Source organism: Urocampus carinirostris, chromosome 1, assembly GCF_059441175.1.
Source record: "Urocampus carinirostris isolate Australia breed hairy pipefish chromosome 1, RoL_Ucar_1.0, whole genome shotgun sequence".
NCBI lineage: Eukaryota > Metazoa > Chordata > Actinopteri > Syngnathiformes > Syngnathidae > Urocampus > Urocampus carinirostris.
The window spans coordinates 27837963-27856267 of NC_142349.1; the positions used below are offsets into that span (position 1 = coordinate 27837963).

The 18305-nt window shown below is 41.0% G+C and overlaps 1 protein-coding gene and 1 pseudogene across 1 annotated transcript; one reads left to right on the forward strand and one right to left on the reverse strand.

The window, feature by feature from the left end:
* Window positions 1-2020: 2020 nt before the first annotated feature.
* LOC148374152 (U2 spliceosomal RNA) lies at window positions 2021-2110 on the reverse strand (annotated as a pseudogene).
* A 6610-nt stretch (window positions 2111-8720) lies between these two features.
* On the forward strand, window positions 8721-18080 carry LOC148374153 (GTPase KRas). The gene is made up of 5 exons (XM_088333106.1): window positions 8721-9027; window positions 9223-9335; window positions 15235-15413; window positions 17028-17187; window positions 17256-18080. Exons 2-5 carry the CDS (start codon window positions 9225-9227, stop codon window positions 17367-17369), a joined length of 564 nt encoding a protein of 187 aa, XP_088189232.1. The 5' UTR covers window positions 8721-9027; window positions 9223-9224; the 3' UTR covers window positions 17370-18080.
* The last annotated feature ends 225 nt before the right edge of the window (window positions 18081-18305 follow it).

Sequence of the window (18305 nt, forward strand, 5' to 3'; positions counted from 1 at the left end):
CATTTTCAGTCCCGCTTATCCTCACAAGGATTGCCCATCTGTCTTCGGGAAATGGCCTAAAGACACCTGCCAGTAGGGTCGTTGGGGTGCTTAAGCCCATCCCAGCTATCCTTGGGCAGTGGGCAGCGAACACCCTGAACTGGTCGCCAGCCAGTCGCAGGGCACACAGAGTAGAGCCGGCTCAAGACATAAGCGAGCTGAGCGGCTGCTTAAGGGCCCTGCAACCAGTAGGGAGCCCCCTAAGAGTAGTTAACTTTGTTAGTGCCAACTTTGTCCCTATTGTCACTTTGTATGTACACTCAAAAATACTTCTACAAAAGTACTACGCAACAACTACAACAATAAATATCAAATATAGTGCTAAAAACCATGGACCTAATATATTATTTTTGCTTTCTGAAAAGTATAAATTGTATAGAATTACTACAAAAACATTACTACCATAAAAATATATTAAAAAAATACTACTACAGAATTATTTACTCAAAAAAATACTACAAAAAGACTACAGTAATATTACAAAAATACTAAAGAAATGTGACAAAATTACCTTTATGGAAATACGACAAAAAATCTTCAAAAATACTACAAACATACTGTTTTGGAAATACATCAATTATACATACATTAAAAATATAAATGCATAATACTATAATATAGAAAACTACTAGAGAAATATTACAACAAAAATACTACTACAAGAGGTTTACAACAGTAATACTGCAAATTACACCTATACCGATACTACAAAAATTATCCAATGGAAATATCACAAAAATACTACAAAAATACTACGGATATACAACAAACATTATTTTATGGATATACAACAAAATAAAACACAGATAGTACAAAAATACTAAAAAAATAATACTACAGTAATACTAAAAAAATACTATAATTGTGAAACTAATGTAACGATATAAAAAAACTCTGAAAATACTACAGAAATATATAATCTACTTTAGAAATACAACAAAAGTACAACAGAAAAAAATACTACTATGGAAATATTACATAAAAATACTACAAAAATAGTACAAAAATAAAACTACAGTAACACCAAAAAAAACTACAGAACTTCAATAAAAATCCGACTTCAGAAAAACTGAAAAAAAAAAACTAGAGTAAAACTTGAAAACTAAATAAAAAATGAAGTGCTTAAAACTCGGACCTAATGTACTATTTTGCTCTAATTGTGGTCGGTTCAAAACCAATTTGATGAAACTCATCTATTTAAAAAGAAGTATAACGTGACTCCAAATAGTTGCCCACCATGAGGTCTAGTATGGATGTAAAATATCAAGTAACAGGGGGCTTAATTTTGCTTCGGGCCACATGAGGGCTTGGGTCGGTGCTGACAAAGAGACAGACAACTCACTCATTCACACCTAGGGACAATTTAGACCGACCAATCAACGTGACGTGCATGTTTTTGGAATGTGGGAGGAAACTGTTGTGCCGGAGGAAACCCACAAATGAGAGAACATGCAAATTTAAAAAAAAAAAAATATCCAAATTTATTGAATGGAAAGATTGTGCAGTTTAAATCAAGCTGTATTAGTATTTATATTTAAAAAAAGTACAGAAGTATTCCGGGCGTCACGAATGGCAGCCACTCCAGCAGCTCACGTGTTATTTTCGCTACTTTTGTGATTTATTTATTTATTTATTTATTTTTGCTTACTTTATCAGTGCCTTGCAACACTTGGATTACTTTCTATCCTATGGATATGGGTTTCAACTCGCAAAAGTACGTATATTCAAGAAACCTACTCCTCGACCTGAGGAATTCTCGAGCCGGCACGGTCCCCCTTTTACCAAACGAGGTGAGGCGGGGGGGGGGGGGGGGGGGGGGGGGTTTTAAGGGTTATTGATCTATCTTCGTTATTCATTATCCATTATCCGTTATCGGTCAGTTCATAATACGCTACAAAGCCTAGGAGCCGGGACACTTACTCTCAGCCAAAAGGCCAAGCTAAGGTCCTAGCCCTAAAGCCTTGCTGCGATCATTGCGAATGCACCGTTCCCGGAGGTACTGCAATACCAGGCCGATGCGTGGAGTGGACAGAGCAAGCTCATATTCCATCTCCAAAATGCAAAAATCAAAGGACCAATAGGCCAAGCCCGACTGTCGCTAGGGGCAGTGTAAGCAGTAGCTTTATTGTTCTGGAATTTGAGGCGACCCTACCGGGGTTGCAGAGCCGGTGCTAAGGTAAAGGCTAAGCGGCTAGCGGCGAAGTGGCGATATAAGCCCACGGTACCGTCCATAATCATGGGGAATGTCAACTCCCTACCGAATAAGATCGACGAACTAGCTGTGCTTGTGAAAGACATCAAAGCATACAGGGAGTGCAGCTTGCTTTGCTTTACCGAAACGTGGCTTACGTCTAGCATCACGGACGCTAACATCGCGCTAAACGGCTTCTGCGCTGTTCGGGCTGACAGAGGGACAAAAATCAGTGGGAAGCGCAAAGGAGGGGGACTGGCTATCCACGTGAACACGAGGTGGTGTAACCCCGGGCATGTAAAAACAAAGCTTTCTATCTGCTGCCGTGATGTCGAACTTTTGGCTGTAAGTCTTCGTCCCTATTACCGTATTTTCCGCACTATAAGGCGCACCGGGTTATAGGGCGCACCCCGAAAAAATAGTTTTTCGTCCTATTTTTGACATACATAAGACGCACCGGATTCTAAGGCGCTACAATGGGAACGTGGACAAAACAGTCAGATAGTTCAGTCCAACTTATTACCCCCTTAACATTCCGAAAGCTTGCAAAGACGCAAATACGTGTCGAGAACACGTGCGGATGCGGTGTCCGTAAGATGTCACTCAAATGCATCGTTCCATCATTCGGAAGGTTAAAGTCTTGGGATTCAAGAAATGCTAACCATTCCTTAGTATCTATTTTCTTTTTCGCTCGCAACTTTACTGTGCATATGACAATAAACACTTGGAATTGAGTTTAATTTAAAAATAGACACTCCATTCCATCCATTATCTGCACCGCTTATCACAGAAACATCGAGTTCAGTCTGAAACAAGATACAGGGACAATATAAAACCCGGAATAGCTCAAAGAAGTCGTTGTGTTCATAATAATGTGCAGCCAATGTCCTCTTATATCCGTGAGGGTAGTAAATCCAGGAGAATACAATATTTACAAATATAGAATAGAAAAAAATGCATTCTCTGTGCCGTCAGCTACATGCTATACGCATTCATCTTTTTCGGCCAATTGCAGGCTTTGTTTCGCCGTTTAAGCCAATGGCAGCCTGTAAATGATAAAAAGGATCCGCCCCTTGACCTCCGAATAACTTTAGCCAATAGGGATCGATTCAACTGATGATTGACACATCTTTTTCGGCCAATTGCAGGCTTTGTTTGCCGTTTAAGCCAATGGCAGCCTGTAAGTGATAAAACGGATCCGCCTCTTGACCTCCGAACAACTTTAGCCAATAGTGATCGATTCAAATGATGATTGACACATTGGTTAGCCAATGAAACACCGGTAAATAAATCCCAGCATACACCGCGTACTACTTGGCGTTCGGGGGAAAATCTAGTCGGCGGCTGCAAGTTAGGTGGAAAACTTTGCAACTTTAAAATTGATCCACAAATAAGGCGCACTGTATTATAAGGCGCATGGTCAGCTTTTGAAAAAAATAAAGGCTTTTAGGTGCGCCTTATAGTGCGGAAAATACGGTACATGCCCAGAGAGTTCGGACACGCCATTGCTGTCATTGTTTACATCCCACCGCGCGCTGATGCGGAAGTAGCGTGTGACGTCATCCACTCCGCGGTGGCAAAACTTCAAACACAACACCCGGAGGCTGCAATGTTAATCTCTGGGGACTTCAACCACGTGACTCTTGATAAGACACTGCCCTCTTTCGTCCAGTATGTGAACTGCAAGACCAGGGGAAATAGGACTATTGATCTTCTGTATGCGAATATCAAAAATGCGTACAGTGCTAAACCACTGCCTGCCCTTGGAAAAGGAGACCACAACCTCATTCTGCTTAAACCACAGTACAAACCAAAAGTGAGGAGGCTACCAACAACCACACGCTCTTTTAGAAAATGGTCCACCGAGGCAGAGCAGGCTCTGAGAGACTGCTTTGGATGTACGGACTGGGATGTCCTGCTAGGGTCCAGCATTGGGGACATTGAGGAGATGGCAAACTGCACTACTGACTACATTAAGTTCTGCATGGACAATGTTGTTCCTATAAAGACTGTACGCTGCTATGCCAACAACAAGCCCTGGATCACGAGCGACATCAAGTGCCTTCTGAACCAAAAGAAGAGGGCCTTTAAAAATGGTGATCATCAGGAGCTAAAACGAGTACAGAAGGAGCTCAAAGTCCAGCTCCGGAAAGGGAAGGAGCAGTACAGGAGGAAGTTGGAGAAAAAGCTGCAGAACAACAACATGAAGGAGGTGTGGGAAGGGATGAAAACAATTACTGGCTGCAGCACCAAGCAGGTTGTGGCTGTGGATATAGATGTGGGGCGAGTCAACCAATTGAACAACTTTTTCAACAGGTTTGACCACTCCGCCTCGTCCTCACCCCTGAGTAATGCAGCTGTCCTTCCCCCTCCCCCTCTGGACACTAGCATGGAAGACATCCCCCCACTAAAAATAACTTCAGCCCAGGTGTGTGGAGAGCTGAGAAGGCTACGAACCAGCAAGGCAGCTGGTCCGGATGGAGTATCCCCCCGACTGCTGAAAGCCTGTGCATCTGAGCTGGGAGACCCTCTACAGCGCATCTTCAACCTGAGCCTTGAACAGGGGAGGGTCCCTCAGCTGTGGAAAACATCCTGCATCATCCCAGTCCCAAAGAAATCAAGACCTGAGGAACTCAACGACTTCAGGCCGGTCGCCCTGACATCACATGTGATGAAGACCATGGAGCGGCTGCTGCTGCACCACCTGAGGCTACAGGTCCGTCACGCCATCGACCCACTGCAATTTGATTACCAGGAGAAGGTGGGAGTGGAGGATGCTATAGTATACATGTTACACCGATCCCTCTCTCACCTGGATAGGGCGAAGGGGGCTGTGAGGATTACATTTTTGGACTTCTCCAGTGCCTTCAATACCATACAGCCTCTGCTACTGAGTAGGAAACTGACAGAGATGGAAGTTAGCTCACACCTTGTAGAATGGATTACTGACTACCTGACAGGCAGACCCCAGTATGTGAAACAGGGGGGCTGTACATCGGACACTGTGGTTAGCAGCACAGGATCTCCGCAGGGGACCGTTCTCTCTCCGTTCCTATTCACTCTATATACATCGGACTTTAAGTACAACTCTGAGTCCTGCCATGTGCAAAAGTTTGCCGACGACACTGCGATCGTGGGATGTATCAGAAACGGGCAGGAGGAGGAGTACAGGAAATTGATTCAGGACTTTGTCCGATGGAGCGACGCAAACCACCTGCACCTAAACACCACCAAGACCAGAGAGATGGTAGTGGACTTCAGGAGAACCAGAACTCACCCGGTTCCTGTAACCATCAAGGGAGAATGCGTAGAATTTGTCCAGACCTACAAATACCTGGGTGTGCAGCTGGACAACAAACTGGACTGGACTGCCAACACAGAAGCTCTATGTAGGAAAGGGCAAAGCCGACTTTACTTCCTCAGAAGGCTGGCCTCCTTCAACATCTGCAAAAAGCTCCTGAAAATATTCTATGAGACAGTAGTGGCAAGCGCCCTCTTCTATGCGGCAGCGTGTTGGGGAGGCAGCGTCAAGAAGAAGGATGCCTCTCGTCTCAATAAACTGGCTAGGAAAGCGAGCTCTGTTGTGGGCAAAGAGCTGGACAGCCTAACAACAGTAGCTGAGAGACGAGCACTGAAAAAGCTGAGGTCAATCATGGACAATCCATCGCATCCACTACACAGCATTATCTCCAGACAGAAGAGCAGTTTCAGCGACAGACTGCTGTCACTGTCTTGTACTACGGACAGACTGAAGAGATCTTTTCTTCCTCATGCCATGAGGCTCTTTAACTCCACCCGGCAGAGTAAAGGCCCACATTAAACCACAACACCTACATTGGATATTACCGAATCTTACTGCAATATGTATTCTGTGTAGCACTATTTAGTTACTCTATATAACACGCTACAGAGGGCATTTGCACGTCACACTGGGTATTTGTATATTGCATTCTTTTGGCTTTATTATTGTACTGTTCTCAGCTCAGGGATGCTGCTGGAAATGTGAGTTTCCCTTCGGGGATGAATAAAGTATCTATCTATCTATCTATCTATCTATCTATCTGGTTAGCGCGTGTGCGGCACAGTTCTGAGGTCGTGGGTACCTCCTGCGTGGGTTCAAATCCAGCTATCGGCCTTACTGTGCGGAATTTGTATGTTATCCCCGTGCTTGCGTGGGTTTCCTCCGGGCACTCCGGTTTCCTCCCACATCCCAAAAACATGCATTTCAGGTGAATTGGCTGGTCCAAATTGTCCCTAGGTGTGACTGAGCGAGTGAGTTGTCTGTCCTCTTGTGCCCTGCGATTGGCTGGCAACCAGTTCAGGGTGTCCCCTGCCCACTGCCCAATGATTGCTGGGATGGGCTCCAGCATCCCCGCGACCCTACTGAGGATAAGCTGATGAGATGAGATGACAAAAGTTTTCCCCTCCAGTTATGGGGTTCACTTTTTTCCCTCTTGTGATTGGTCAAAATGCATTTTTTTTCCAATGTTGTGTTGTTGATTTTAAATTTGTTGAGTATATAAAATTCCGCATTAGCTCAATCTTGGGATAAAGAGGTCGCAGGTTCAATTCCCGGCTCCTCCGTGTTACATGTCGAAGTGTCCTTGGGCAAGACAGTGAATCCCTAATGCCCCCAATAAGCAGGTCGGCGCATTGCATGGCCTACTCCCTATTGGTGTGTGACTATGTGTGTGAATGGGTAAGTGTGAAGCACATTGTAAAGCGTTTTGAGAGGTCTTCGTTGAATTGAAAAGCGCTATATAAATGCAGACTATTTACCATTTATATCTTTTCTTTTCAGAGATGTGCTTCCCGATGAGCTTTTCTTTAACTGTATAGTTTATTTTTGTACTTCCTTGTTTATTTGTTGTTTCACTGAGAATTGAATATTTTTAATAGACTTTGTTGTGACATGCAGGGAACTAGTTCAAAGTTGCTTAGTATAAAAAATGAGTTTAAAAGTTCACTGGAGGGTGAAAAATAAGTCTTATATTTAAGTAAGTCCATCCATCCTTCCATTCATTATCTGCACCGCTTATACTCAGTAGGGTCGCGGGGATGCTGGAGCCCATCCCAGCCGTCTTCGGGCAGTGTGCAGGGGACACCCTGAACTGGTTGCCAGCCACTACAGCCACTCCCACCCGAAGAGGGCACCCTCCGAGGAAAAAGAGAGGCCCCAAACCGAGACAGTTGGAGGAGTTGAATGAGTCGCAGGTTCCCAGAGTTTCCAGGCTACATGATTCTCTTCCCATCAGGAAGACCGGCTTCAGTGATGGTAGTGAGGAAGAAGATGAAGACAACGATGACTACGGGGATGAGGATGAAGAGGAGGAGGAAAAAGAAGAGAGTAGAGCGTGCGCTCCACCTATTCTGGAGAGCAGGGCACACAGAGACAGACAACTCATTCGCTCATTCACACCTAGGGACAATTTGGACCGGCCAATTAACCTGACATGCATGTTTTTGAAATGTGGGGGGAATCCAGAGTGCCCGGAGGAAACCCACGCAAGCACGGGGAGAACATGCAAACTCCACACAGGAAGGTTTTATCTCTCGTTCTCTGAACTGTGCCGCACACGCGTCAACCTCTGCGCTGCCGTGCTGCCCTATGTAAGTACATGGTAATTCATAAATATACTAATTAATTTTGTGCATAATATTGAATTATTATTGGTCATATACTGAATAAAGGGAGTCCCCCCCTACCTGTCTTTCCTTCGTGTGTTTCTTTTCCCCCTAGCTTTTTACTAGTTTGCTTTTTTTTTACTTCTTTTGTTCTTCATTTTCCTTTTTTCTTTCATTTTCTTTCTTGTTTTTCCCCCTTTTCTCTAGTAATTTATTCAGTCTGGTTTTTAATTTTTTTTTGTTTATTTCCCCCTAGCTTTTCACTTCTTTTTCTCACTTTTTTTGTCTCTCTTTTATTTATACATTTTTATTCTTTTGTTTTATATTATTATTATTCAGACAACACTCACCACGACATCATTTTTTCCTTGGGTGGGCGGAGTGTGTCTGTGGTCGGAAACTGCCCACCCCTGTCTCCTCTGGTAACGCCCCTTTTTGTATGTTGTCATTGGTGGAAAGGGAGAAAAAGATAAGACAGTCTGGGTGCTCAGCACCCACAAGTTGTGGACCTAAATTTGCTTCTGCAATGGTTGAGTGTTTTTTTTTAATATGTTGCCTATATGTTCTGACAGCCTTTAATCTTATTTTTTTCTGTTAAATTTTAGATTACGTATTTAACCTGGAGTGCCATGACTTATTTCACCACGTTGATATAAATGACAAAAAAGACTATTCTATTCTATTCTATCTCCCGATAAACGGTCGTTATGTCCAGAGGCCGCTCCCAGCTACAAGAAATTCCAAAGTATGATTGGATACCACTTTTCGTATGGGCGGAACAGATGGTAAAATCTCTAAGGTGATTGGATAAAATTAATGTCTGTTTTTGACTTCTCGTCCAATTGGACATTTGATATGGGGATTAGTGTAATGATTTTGACTTTAGCACTCGCATTGATTCACAATTGAGATTTAATGATAGCGTGCCAGATGTCGGCGTTTGTTTACATTTCTAAGCTTTAGGTTTTGTTAACGATCTGGGGTCATACATTGTGATTTCTAGAAAGAGGCCCGAGGGCTTGAAGTGTTTCATTTTTCTTCGGACGATTCGAGGAGGAAATTAAGGAAACGGTCTTGAAGCTAACGCGATGTAGCAAGCTAGTGCTGTATTTTCACGTAATAACGGACTTGTAAACGCCCGCGTTGTTATCCAACTATTCACTGTGCTGGAGGTAAGTTTTGTTTCTTCCAAAAACAAGGACGTTAGATTGCCGCGGTAGTGGCATGACTTAGGCGACATGTATGGACCTGAGTGTTGTAATGAAATCTGGGTCATCGTGACACGGGGCCGCATCGGTTATTATCAGCGGTTTACCGAGCGGTCACAAATTTGCGTTGATTGTTTCTGCTCTGGCCTCTGTTTGCAGCCATGACCGAGTACAAGCTGGTGGTGGTCGGTGCAGGAGGTGTGGGCAAGAGCGCTCTCACTATCCAGCTGATCCAGAATCACTTTGTGGATGAATATGATCCAACAATCGAGGTGAGCCTTAGGACATACCTGTCAACCTCCAGGGCTCCATACCCTTACAAATTGTTGTATTTTCCCTTACAAAATACAAGATCATCTTACACCATTTTTTTTTCAAACGTGTTTATTTATGTAGTTTAACATGTTATATTGTACATTTTTTCCTTATATCATATATATTGTTAATTAACATTTTGTTGTGAGATACTGAGTTGCTCGACATGAATGAGGTTTATTATCAAAAAAAGTTCAAAAATCAAGTAGCTTGGACGTTCACTGTAGAAAGAAAAAACACATGCAAGTATAATTAAGTAGAATAACACATTTTCTTATTCAAATTAGTATAAGTTACATTATTGTTGGTAATATACTAATTAAAGGGATCACCACAAACCAGTCTTTTTTCATTTTCTCCTTTTATACTTCCTTTTTTTCATTTTGTAAGGGCATGGTGCCGTGGAGGTTGACAAGTATGCAAATTTGCGTTTTTCCGTACAGATTTTCTTGTACATCTTAAAATGCATAATAAATGTACTTTGTACTGCAAAAACGTACAGGTTGACAGGTATGTTATGATCTATTACTGTCGTCACGATACTGTGCTTTTCAAGCATTTTGCTGTCTTAAGCTTTTCTCGTCTGCCGCAGGAAATTGCTCATTTTTTATCTTCACAAGAAAAACGTGCCATTGGTCAATATTTTGGCTTTCTTCCAGTGATCAACCAAGTATCTGTAAGATTAATCCTGTTAGGAATTTAATATTACAATGTACCGTTTACCAAATTGTTCGAATTCGTTATCTGACTCCATTTACCAAACACAACTTACATTCTCCTAACAATGCGCGCTTGTTTCTTGACGGAAAAATGAACAAGATCAAAATCCTTTAATCCATATCAGCAGTTGGCAGCACATTACTTTTTTAAAGTACTTACTTTTTGGTCTATTTGTCCAATAGACATTGCTACATTGTGTGATGCAACAAGTGTTACAAAGGACAAGGAGAAATACAAACTGAAGAGATTATAAGCGTCCAAACTGTACAATTTTGCTTCTTAAAGTAAGTACTAATTGGTTGACCTACTGGCAGAGATGAGATCAGTCCGAAAAGTCCAGCCTGGCCCAAGCCTGCCGGTATTCTAGTTTGACCCAACTCAGGCCTGACCATTATCTTGATTTTCAGGACCATGGCCAAAGCACACTCGTAATTTAATAGTTTATTTATGAAGACTCGGAGGGAGGAGAGGTGATTTATGATAAAGAATTAAATTCTGTCTTTTGTTACGAAATGTGAATTAAACAAGACTGTATAAATATTCTTTTTTTTTTTTATTCTGTGTCCGCAGAGGTTACATTAACCGACAATTTTGCCTCATTGACAGATTTTTAAGAGGGATTTTATCAGGCTTTTCCTCATTTTGACGGGTTGAAACAGGCATGAAAATCTCTCGCTTATAGGAGAAATTCACATTTTTGATGTAAAAAAGGGTGACCTACAGTGCATCCGGAAAGTATTCACAGCGCTTCACTTTTTCCACATTTTGTTATGTTACAGCCTCATTCCAAATTGTATTAATTTAATTTCTTATCTCAAAATTCTACACAAAATACTCCATTATGACAATGTGAACGTTTTTGTTTTTTTTTACTTTTTTTGAATTTATTAAGAATAGAAAACTAAGAAATCACATTTACATAAGTATTCACAGCCGTTGCCTTGAAGCTCAAAATTGAGCTCAGGTGCATCTTTTTTCCACTGATCATCCTTGAGGTCCTTCTACAGCTTAATTGGAGTCCACATGCAGTAAATTCTGTTGATTGGACATGATTTGGAAAGGCACACACCTGTCTATATAAGGTCCCACAGTTGAGTGTGCATGTCAGAGCACAAACACCAAGCATGAAGTCAAAAGAACTGTCTGTAGACCTGCAAGACAGGACTGTCTTGAGGCACAAATCTGGGGAAGGATACAGAAAAATTTCTGCTGCTTTGAAGGTCCCAATGAGCACAGTGGCCTCCATTATTCGTAAATGGAAGACATTTGGAACCACCAGGACTCTTCCTAGAGCTGGCCGGCTTCTAAACTGAGCGATCGGGGAAGAAGGGCCTTAGTCAGGGTGGTGACCAAGAACCCGAAGGTCACTCTGTCAGAGCTCCAGCGTTCCTCTGTGGAGAGAGGAGAGCCTTCTAGAAGGACAACCATCTCTGCAGCAATCCACCAATCAGGCCTGTATGGTAGAATGGCCAGACGAAAGTCACTCCTTAGTAAAAGGAACATGGAAGCCCGTCTGGAATTTGCCAAAAAGCACCTGAATGACTCTCAGACCATGAGAAACAAAATTCTCTGGTCTGATAAGACAAAGATTGAACTCTTTGGTGTGAATGCCAGGCGCCATGTTTGGAGAAAACCAGGCACCGCTCATCACAAGGCCAATACCATCCCTACAGTGAAGCATGGTGGTGGCAGCATCATGCTGTGGGGATGTTTTTCAGAAGCAGGAACTGGCAGACTAGTCAGGATAGAAGGAAAAATGAATGCAGCAATATATAGAGATATCCTGGATGAAAACCTGCTCCAGAGCGCTCTTGACCTCAGGCTGGGCCGAAGGTTCATTTTTCAGCAGGACAATGACCCAAAGCACACAGCCAAGATCTCAAAAGATTGGCTTCAGAACCACTCCGTGAAAGTCCTGGAGTGGCCCAGCCAGAGTCCAGACTTGAATCCGATCGAACATCTCTGGAGAGATCTGAAAATGGCTGTGCACAAACGTCTCCCATCCAACCTGATTGAGCTTGAGACTTATTGCAAAGAAGAATGGGCAAAACTGCCTAAATATAGGTGTGCTAAACTTGTGGGATCATATTCAAAAAGACTTGAGGCTGTATTTGCTGCCAAAGGTGGATCAACAAAGTATTAAGCAAAGGCTGTGAATACTTATGTAAATGTGATTTCTTAGTTTTCTATTTTTAATACATTCAAAAAAAGTAAAAAATAAAATAAAATTCACATTGTCATAATGGAGTATTTTGTGTAGAATTTTGAGATAAGAGATTAGATTAATACAATTTGGAATGAGGCTGTAACATAACAAAATGTGGAAAAAGTGAAGCGCTGTGAATACTTTCCGGATGCACTGTACGTGAATTGTATAGATCCAAGGAGAAAATGTTTTAAGTGGGGAGGGGGTGTTGACTCAGGCGTTTAAGGTGGTACGTTTGAATACGAATCTGTACAGTTCACGTGAGTTGGAGGACTGTATTTATTTGTGTGTAACACACCTCAGATTTAAGCTCATTATTAAGCTTTTTTTATTCATGGTACCAGGGATGAATGTTAAGAGAATGGAGAGAACAGAAAGTCATCCTGAAAGATATACCGTATTTTCATGGCCATAGGGCGCACCGTGTTAAAAGGCACAATCTCCGTAGCTGGTTCTTTTACTATATTTAACACATACACAGGGCACACCAAACGATAAGGCACAGGTGCCCTCTGCTGCGGCCACCTTCCAACAACATAGCATACAAGTGTACATATTTAAAAATACAATCACAGCAACACTGAGTTTGGTTGTGGTTTACTTTGGTATTGATTACAAAGTGAAACACACCGATTAAAACTTGAGGTTTTTTTTTCAGCATTGTGTGTGACGTCCCGCATCTTCTCATGCGGGACAATTGTCGTGTTTACGCAAGAGACGCGTAGAATTCGTACATCGCATTTAAGTCGTATGCAGTTAAAAATGTAAACAATCTCACAAAAAGGTTGTATTTCACCCCAAAATCAAAATTGGGCATTAAGCTTTGCAGTGTAAACCTAGCCTTATATACATGCCCACACCTCCCCCTTTTAGCGGGGATATCCACACTTCACCCGTGCAGCCTCATTGTGTCCTCAGCTACGTCTACAGCTTTACATCACACACATGGCGCACTGCAGGATTGGGAGCGCTGCAGAATTTGGAGAAAATCTGAGACTTATGGTCTTAAAAAATAAGCGCAAAAAGCACAATGAGGGAAACAACTCTTCGGGTTATCTGATAATGTATTAGACTTTCAAGAGTATGACATAAAATGTACATTTGATGTTGGTATTGTGTTCATAGTTGTCAATAAATTATTTGCGTTATGGCTGCTTGTATCCTACAACCTTTGTCACTTTCAATGCTTAGTTTGAGGTGAGAAAATGTCACACAATTTTATAACGATTTTTAAACAAAAGTTAGGGGGTGCACGTTATATACACCAATAAATTTGTTATTTTCTTTCACACCTCTTTCACTTTTTTAAACCCTGACCTATTTTCATGCCTGTTGAAAATCAAGCCATTAACCACAGTAGTAGAATGTCCTCGAGAAATTAAACGGCATTTAGAGAGCGATACAAAGAAGTGCAATGACTGGTGGATAATTTTTTTTAAAAGGCAGCGAGAGAGAAGCCTGGTCCGAACCCAACGTAATGATTGATATTTAATGCCCAACCCGGCCTGAAATTTTACTTGGGCTTGGGCATAAGCTCTTACCTCTGCCTAGAAGTATTTTAAAGATGCACATTTATATTATATACTACATGCCTTTTTGCATATTATGTACTGTAAATGAATACGCTATTGTTTTGTTTTTATATATGAAGTTTTTCACCACTAGGTGGTTCTAAACAAACAATATTCTTTGTTTTTTTGTATGTATTATTCTGGAGACGGATTGTATTTGCAGAAAGGAAACACGTGACTGTACATCACTTTTTCAAATATCCAAATGTTCTCACTGAAAGTTATTGCAAACATAACAATGATTGTTATGAGTGGTGCCTTACATGCACAAGATAGTGTCTGTTGTCAAGACAAGAGAGAGCTGGTCATTTTAGTTAAGCATACGGAGAATGTCACAGTAGCATTTTTTTGTTTGGTTTTATAACCAATGGGTAAAACATAATAAAATGTAGCATCATCAAAAACTATTCAACTATAACGTAGAAGATGTTCTTTCTTGCCACTGGTTGTTGTAAGAACTGTCTGCCACTATTTAGTTGTACGATTGTCCCCTAATGTTACTGATGTCAATGGATGAACAAAGATTCAATTGGCTAATTTATCTCTTGGCTCACTTGACGCAATGCACAAACGATGACCCAATCATGCTTGGAATCAGCGGCATAAGGTAGAGAATAGGGGTGAGGGTTTCGGAATCTATCTGATCCGAGTAAATACGTTGTATTATTGATCAATTCTGATTTGATACTTTTTGCTTGAAGATGTCATTATCATTGAAAATGTGAACCCTCCCAACTTCAGTTAGTTCATAATTACGATAAACACAGCACAAATATTTAAGGAACTACAAATCTTTATTTTTTAAATTAAATAACTACTGTGCAAACTTAAACTGTATAAAAAAGAACCATCTATTACAAGTGTTTCCGAACAAAAGCCAAGAGAGTAAAACCAAAAAAGCAGCATCTTACGGAAATACAAATATTTTATAACGTCAACTAGAGAACTAAAATACCTTTTATTGCACAATGCATTGCAATAAAGTGTCGATTTTCTCCCATTGGCTTTGTTGTCATTGTTACAACAGCTTTACAGGATTATGTTTTTATTTTTTGGTTCTAACTCGTTGCTCTTTGTAGGGTATTTTTTATGACTTTATGTAAATTTGTGGTGTTGCCAACCAAATGACAGTTTTCTGTAGTTGGGGAAAAAAGTTTATACCGTGTTGCACTCATTGTTTGCCCTTGTCATTTTTTTAGCTTATGGTGAAGGGTTGGGATGTAGATTTTGCTTCTCTTCTGCCTAGCAGACGCGGTATGGAGAGATGCTAAAAGAAATCCTACATACACAACGGGCGCTTTGAGGAAATTGGTGGAGGAGTAAAGTATTGATCCCAACGTTTGACGTTCTATGCTGCAGGACTCGTACAGGAAGCAGGTGGTGATCGACGGAGAGACGTGTCTCTTGGACATTCTGGACACGGCAGGTCAAGAGGAGTACAGCGCCATGAGGGACCAATACATGAGGACGGGAGAGGGCTTCCTCTGCGTCTACGCCATCAACAACACTAAATCCTTCGAAGACGTTCACTTGTACAGGTATGGAGTTGGTCTCATCTCACTTAAGGTTAAATATTTCGAAGAGGATTTACAGTTTAGGATTTTATTGATGCATTTTCCGGACTATAAGGCGCACCCAAAACCCCTAAATTGGCCTGACATTTGAACATGCGCCCTATATGCAGACTAAATTGGAACTGTGTTACCAGATGCTGAAGGCAGGCGTAGTTGTACACAATTGCGTAACATCAGTAGCAACGGGTCTCGAACCCAGATGGCTACGGGGAGAGTGCCCAGTCCTGTCCACTTGAGCACCAGGGATACAGATGACTCATGAGAAGGCATTAGGTGTTATCTCATTATTATTTTTATTATTATTTTACATAATATTTGGTATCTGTAACAGATATGTTAGAGGAATGAAAAAACAAAGAGTGATTAAGTCAAGTCATGTTTGTATAGTCTTTAATCACAAGGAGTCTCAGAAGTCTGCACAGACCACAGATTATTGCAAACAACATACTATTATTACACCATTCTCTGATCTCAAACCTACATGAGGGCAAGGGAAAACTCAAAAATAGGTAAATAGATAAAAAATTTAAAAATGGGTATAAAATTTTGTTTTGCCTTTCCTCAGCTAAAACTTTTAAGTGACAAACATTTTGAATAGAATATTGCCGTCTTAGAAACAAAATTAATAGAATGAGTCTGAATTGACATGGACAGGTTTAGACTTTAATATCATGTTTAGGTTATATTTGTCCCTGCAATGCCCTTTTATTTTATGAGGCATAATTCTTGGAACATTGTGTCAAGATTAAAACTTGAGGTTGTATTGAGGTAAAGAAAGAAACAAACTCTGAGTCTGAGATTAGGTTTTTGATAGCCCTTTCATCGAAAGCCGCGTCCCATCTTAGCTTTCCCCTAGATCTGCTTCCAAGATCGGCTGGGGAGGACTCGCACACACTCAATAAAAACAGGTTCATTTATTAAAAACGCAGGCATAAAACAACACATCTGATTGGCCTAAACAAGATCACATAAATACATGAAACAAATCTTACTGGCTTAAACAAAATCACATGAATACATGAAACAAATAATACTGGTCACTAGATGCCATGCGAGCATAATAAATAAACGGTAATGAAAGTGAAATTTTTGTAACATAAATGTACAATGCGTTAACTGTAAATTCTAGGGAGTGTAGAAGGAAGGCAAGCTTGTGACCAAACTTCCCGGCACTCAAGTGAAGGACATCTTAATTGTTAGCGGGCCCAAGATGATACAATTGTTGTAAGAATACAAACAGCACCTGGATATAATATTTGGCTTTTTTAAGGTACTTTTGAGGATAAAATCATACAAAGGCACATTCAAATGATAATCAAACTCAAAAGCGTGACAGAGTATGTTCTTGCATGATGCTTCTGACTTCTTATGTCAAAATTAGAGGTTAGGGTTATAAATATACCATATTTTCTGGAACATAAGGCGCATTCAATAACCCCATATTGGCCAATAATTTGAACATACGACTTTTTTAGGGGTGCGCTAATCCACAATACTCTCAGATATTTGGGATAATATTGATGAAAATAAAATCCAGTTGCGAATCTTGTGAACTCTTTCTTTGTGTTGTCTGTCCAGGGAGCAGATCAACCGTGTAAAGGACAGTGACAGCGTTCCCATGGTGCTGGTGGGCAACAAAAGTGACTTGAGCTCCCGCTCAGTGGAGACGCGGCAGGCGCAGGAGCTGGCCAGGAGCTACAGCGTGCCCTTCGTAGAAACCTCGGCTAAAACCAGACAGGTGAGCGCTCATAAGTTCGGCACACGTCCGCATCAGCGTGACTTTTTTTTTTTCCGTGCCGGCATCAGGGCGTTGAGGAAGCCTTTTACTCCCTGGTCAGAGAGATCCGAAGATACAAGGAGACCAACCGCAGCAACAAAAAGAGCAAGAAGAACAATCAGAGACGTTGCTTGATATTATAGCAATTGATACCGGCCTCTTGTACAGCAATTGTCTCACACAAACAAAACGATTCGTTTCTGTATGTAAGGTAGCTTTTCAACAAATTTGTATGTTTAATGCTGTGAATATCCACACCTCAGTGTATTTTTAGTAGTAGCTTTCATTTTTTTTTTTTTTTTTTTAAATCATTTATGGTATACTGCTTTCTTTGCACTGATGAATCATGAGGGCCAATTGGCTGAAACAGCCCTAGTGTTGGTTACTATCATTTCAGTGGTTGTAGACATTAATACATCAAGATATTTCCGATGACTTTGTTTCTTGGAATTGTATGAGTATCATTACCTTACGTAGATTTATCTTACTAACTCTTCCAAATAGAGGTAAGATCGGGCCTAAGAAACTTCAGTCTGACTCAACTCAGGCCAACTGAACAATTAACTTGGTTTGCAGACCCAAGCCTGACACAAATCCAAAATTTCTTAATTTATCTGTGAGAACTCAAAAGGGAGAGGATACGTCAGTCAGACCCGACAAATCACTGGTAAGGGAAAGCGGCGGGGCCATGCTGTTCATTTGCTTCGGGTATGCTCTGGCTATGTGCTCCTGAATAGTATTTAAAAGAGCTGTATGAAATTCTGAACTTTTTTACTTTCTGTTTGTTCATGATGCGTGTGCAAGTACGTTAACTTCTTAGACGCGCTCCAATAAACATTTCTTTTTTCATCTTTCTTCAGGCTTGGTTTTGAGTTTGGACTATGCTTGAAGAATGCCTTGTCTTACAGAAAACTTTAGTCTATTGTTTGCATGTGTTTAAATGGACATTGTTTATCATGTAGCACTTAAAAGTGTTAAAAAAAACCTTATTAAATAGCAATTGATTTTAATAAGTAAAAATACATGGATTATTATATAAACGCACATTTTATTTAAATCAGTGGGCCGAGTAATTTGTA

Coding starts and splice junctions, on each gene's coding strand:
- LOC148374153 (XM_088333106.1), top strand. CDS start 9,225: ATGACCGAGTACAAGCTGGTGGTGGTCGGTGCAGGAGGTGTGGGCAAG. Junction 15,414..17,027: donor GAAGACGTTCACTTGTACAG/GTATGGAGTTGG, acceptor TTGTCTGTCCAG/GGAGCAGATCAACCGTGTAA. Junction 17,188..17,255: donor CCTCGGCTAAAACCAGACAG/GTGAGCGCTCAT, acceptor TGCCGGCATCAG/GGCGTTGAGGAAGCCTTTTA.